Source organism: Triticum dicoccoides, chromosome 5B (genome assembly GCF_002162155.2).
Source record: "Triticum dicoccoides isolate Atlit2015 ecotype Zavitan chromosome 5B, WEW_v2.0, whole genome shotgun sequence".
NCBI classification, from domain to species: Eukaryota; Viridiplantae; Streptophyta; class Magnoliopsida; order Poales; family Poaceae; genus Triticum; species Triticum dicoccoides.
In genome coordinates, this window is record NC_041389.1 from 258,696,238 (window position 1) to 258,700,149 (window position 3,912).

The window sequence follows — 3,912 nt, forward strand, 5'->3', positions numbered from 1 at the left end:
CACATCAATACAAAATCGTACGTGTAGTTCTCCTTACGCAGAATCCTAGCATACGAAATATGTTAAGCCAAGCTAACAAATAAACCAACTCATGTTTTGATTGCGTGTATATCTGAACATAGGGTTTTGACGCAATGTATCTTCTTCGCAAAGGAGGTACCACCCCCAGCCTCTTGACTCAACGTATGGAAAGCATTGCTCGTGAATAAGAATGAGCTAACTCGTCCTCTCACACCGAGGATCGTAACATTTCTGGTTGGGTCGAACTTTACATGGATTTCGCCCTAACCAATCTTAAAAGCATTTTGCATAATCAAGCCGCCATAGCGCATTCAACTAAAAAGTCACTAAACATCCGAATGAAACGTGTTTGTATATGTAGTCGAGGTTCAAATCCAGTTTGTCACCCCACATTGGCATTCCTAGACCAAGCAAGCAGAGACAAATACAAGCGGTACATAAACTTAACGGAATATTCCTCTGATGAGCAGCTATCCGCACGTCCCGAGAGAAAATAGTAGGCTCTACAATACAAACAGTCTAACTGAAGTCAGAGAGAGCGAGGGACTGATATGAAATTGGCAGTTGAGTTGAACAAGACTTGCATGTACGCTTTTGCAAAAAAGAAAAGAGAAAAAAAAGAAGCGGGGAGGGGGCATCGGTAAGCGCAGTACACTAGTAGGAGTAGTATAACATCCGGGTACCCTCACATGTTGAACATCTCCCTGTACTTACTGACAAGTGACAAAGGGTATTTAATTCTCTCTCTGGCTAGTCTTTTGTAGGAGTAGGATTTTCACACACACACAATCGGCCGAGCGAGCCGAGGGGAGGGCAAGGCAAAGGGAAAGGCTTCCGCTCCAGTGCCAAAGGCCAAAGTCGAAATAAAAGGGTAAGCAGATGGAGGATGGTGGTGCCCGTGCTCATTAGCTAGCGAGAGAGGAAGCCTCTCCTCTCCTCTCCTCTCGCCATCTCCAACCCCTCTTCCTCCTCTGGACCACACGGGCTTAATAGACCAAGCCCCTCTTGGTTTTCTGCAAACACACAGACTCTAATAAGCCACAGCCCTGTTCCTTTTCTCTCTCTCTCCGCTGCACTTACTCTTTTGCGTGTGAGTGTGTGTGGGGAGATATTATATTGCAGGACACCAAGTTATCTCCAGCGACAAGGCATTTTTTCCTCCCTCTCCCTTCTGATCATACCGCACCTTCTCTCTCACGAGAGCAATGTTTTCCTGGTCGTTGTTGTTATTGTTTGTTCTTGGTCTGATTTGAGGCCTCCGTGTGACAGATCTGGGCAGTTGCGGTGCACTTGAGGCGGTCAGGGATGAGTAAGGAGGAGGTCCTCAAGATACAGGTGCGTTCTTGCTTCGTCTCAACTCAAAGACATTCCGTGTTCCTTCTTGTTTTTGCTGCCATTCTTTGATTGATTAGGCACGCACGCAGCTTTGCTTTACTTTACTTTTCTATTCACCTGTGTTTCCTCCCGTGTCCCCTGCTATCTTGTGTTTCCAAACCTCCTTGTTTTGCTATTTTGGTCACCCTGTCTTCTCTGTTCCTCCGAAATTCCCAGACTTGCGTGCTCAAAGTGAACATCCACTGTGATGGCTGCCAGAAGAAGGTCAAGAAGATCCTGCACAAGATTGAAGGTGACAAGATAAGCTCTTTTTTAAAAAAAATACGAGTAGTAATCTAATTGCTTCAGTTTCGCTCTTGCTTATTATCTCTGCATTTTTGAGTTAATTTTCTGTAACGGAGATGTGTTGAATTCATCGTCAGGGGTGTACCAATCCACCATAGACCCGGAGCAGGGGAAGGTGACGGTGTCTGGCATGGTGGATCCGGACACCATCATCAAGAAGCTGACCAAGGCTGGCAAGCCAGCCGAACTCTGGGGGTCCAAGGCTGGCATGGCTAACCAGTTTCAGAAGCTCCAACTTGACGGTGGTGGCAAGGGCCAGGCCAAGGACGCCGGTGGCAAGGGCCAGTCCAAGGACGCCGGCGGTGCCAAGGGCCAGAAAGGTGGCGGCGGCGGCGGCGGAGGTGCTAGCAAGGACGCAAAGATGATGATGCCGCAGCCGACGGCGCAGCAGCTTCAGCAGCTGCAACAGCAGATGCAGATGAAGGGAATGAAGCTGCCGCAGTTCATGGACGGGAAGATGCCGTTCGCGGCGGCCGCGCCGATCAAGGACCCCAAGTCCGTCAAGTTCAGCCTCCCACCAGAGGATGAGTTCGGGGACGACGGCAGCGAGTTCGACGACGAGTTCGACGACTTCGACGACGAGGATGATTTCGACGATGACGGCCTCGACGACGACTACTTCGACGACCCCAAGATGATGATGAAGCCGATGGCCATGCCACCGAACGCCGGTGGAGGAGACAAGAAGGGCGGCAACAATGGTGGCAAGAAGGAGATCCCCGTGCAGATCAAGGGGAACCCCAACAACGGCGGTGGCGGTGGCGGTGGCAAGAAAGACGCAGGTGGCAAGCAGAACCAAGGTGGCGGGGGCGGTAACGGCAACGGCGGTGGCAAGAATGGAGGCGGTGGCCAGGCGAACAACGCCAAAGGAGGAGGAGGAGGAGGCGCCCCGGGCGGCGGGGGCCAGGCGGGCCAACCTGGGAAGAAGGGCGGCGGCGGTGGCCCCGGCCTCGGTGTCGGTGGACCGATGGGCGGCATCGGCATGCCGCCGCAGCAGCAGGCCATGATGAGGCCTAACATGATGGGCGCTGCCGGCTTTCCTGGTATGGGCCCGATGGGAGGGCCCATGGGCCACCACCCCCACATGGGAGGCGCGCCGGCCGGTGGCGGAACCGCTCATGGCATGCCGGCCGGTGGCATGCCTCCACCTGGGTTCTACCAGGGTGGCGCGGGCGGTGGCGGTGGCGGCGGCATGCCGTCCGGCCCCGCCGAGATGATGCAGGCTGCCGGGAACCCCATGGCGCAGCAGCAGTACATGGCCATGATGCAGCACCAGCAACAAATGATGATGCAGCAGCAGCAGCAGCAGCAACAACATCAGGCGATGATGAACGGGCACGCCCACGCCCATCCCCACCACGGCGGTGGCGGCGCTCCGGCGGGGTACCCGGCGATGCCGATGGGGTACGGGTACGGGAGGCCGCCTATGCCGTACCCAATGGCGTACCCGATGCCGATGCAGCCGCACCCGCACGCGGACCCTTACAACTACTTCAGCGACGAGAACCCCAACAGCTGCTCGGTGATGTGAGAGGAGACGGATCGTGGCCGCCGCCGCTGCGCTGTACCCACTACCCAGTGCGGTGCAGTGCAGTGGGCGGTGGGTGCTTTCCTTTCTCTTCTCTTCTCACTGCCGCCGCTCTGTTCAAAGCCAGCCAACCAACCAACCAACCAGCCAACCGGAAGGAACTCTGAGATCGTCGTCGTCATCGCCGTCCATCACTGGATCAGTCAGTCAGTATACATGGGAAACGGCGAGTCCCATCTCATCTAGCTCGCTCCTTTTTCTCTCTTTACTTAGCTTATTTTCTCTCAAAAAAAAAAGTGAACTTCCTTGAAGGCGAAGGTAGGTATAGTAATTATCTATAGTTGTCATAAGAGATGATGGTGCTTTTTATAATTCGAGACTGAGAAGGTGCTGCTGGTGGTTTCCTTCTTGCATGCATATCGCCAATGTGTTTGCTTTGCTTTGCTTTGCATGTTCCGTGCTGCTGTGGATGCATGACTGGCAGTGGCAGTGCAGCTTATCCCTACAATTCCACACACATATACTACTGGAGGAGGGAGTAGTAGTAGTGGAATGTTGTCAACTCAACTCAGTAGTGCCTTTAGCTTTCTGCCCTCGTTCGTCGGTGTGAGGGAAGAAAGATATACTAGTCTACTCCTCCTCCCGGCCATGGTGACAGACAGAGGTGAATGGAGAAGGTGATG

At 53.6% G+C, this 3,912-nt stretch overlaps 1 protein-coding gene across 2 annotated transcripts; it reads left to right on the plus strand.

The window, feature by feature from the left end:
* The first annotated feature begins 791 nt into the window (after nucleotides 1–791).
* LOC119308297 (heavy metal-associated isoprenylated plant protein 33-like) lies at nucleotides 792–3,648 on the plus strand. 2 transcript variants are annotated; one of them, XM_037584402.1, is made up of 4 exons: nucleotides 792–892; nucleotides 1,291–1,356; nucleotides 1,573–1,648; nucleotides 1,779–3,648. In XM_037584402.1, exons 2-4 carry the CDS (start codon nucleotides 1,327–1,329, stop codon nucleotides 3,230–3,232), a joined length of 1,560 nt encoding a protein of 519 aa, XP_037440299.1. In that variant the 5' UTR covers nucleotides 792–892; nucleotides 1,291–1,326; the 3' UTR covers nucleotides 3,233–3,648. The 2 variants fall into 2 exon arrangements, with proteins under 2 accessions (XP_037440299.1, XP_037440298.1); XM_037584401.1 differs by lacking the exon at nucleotides 792–892 and adding an exon at nucleotides 899–1,169.
* Nucleotides 3,649–3,912: the final 264 nt, after the last annotated feature.

What these genes read in the sequence shown, in the direction of transcription:
- LOC119308297 (XM_037584402.1), top strand. Translation starts at nt 1,327, where the DNA reads ATGAGTAAGGAGGAGGTCCTCAAGATACAG. An exon ending in AGGAGGTCCTCAAGATACAG is followed by an intron (nt 1,357 to 1,572) that starts GTGCGTTCTTGC and finishes CGAAATTCCCAG; the next exon opens with ACTTGCGTGCTCAAAGTGAA. An exon ending in GATCCTGCACAAGATTGAAG is followed by an intron (nt 1,649 to 1,778) that starts GTGACAAGATAA and finishes ATTCATCGTCAG; the next exon opens with GGGTGTACCAATCCACCATA.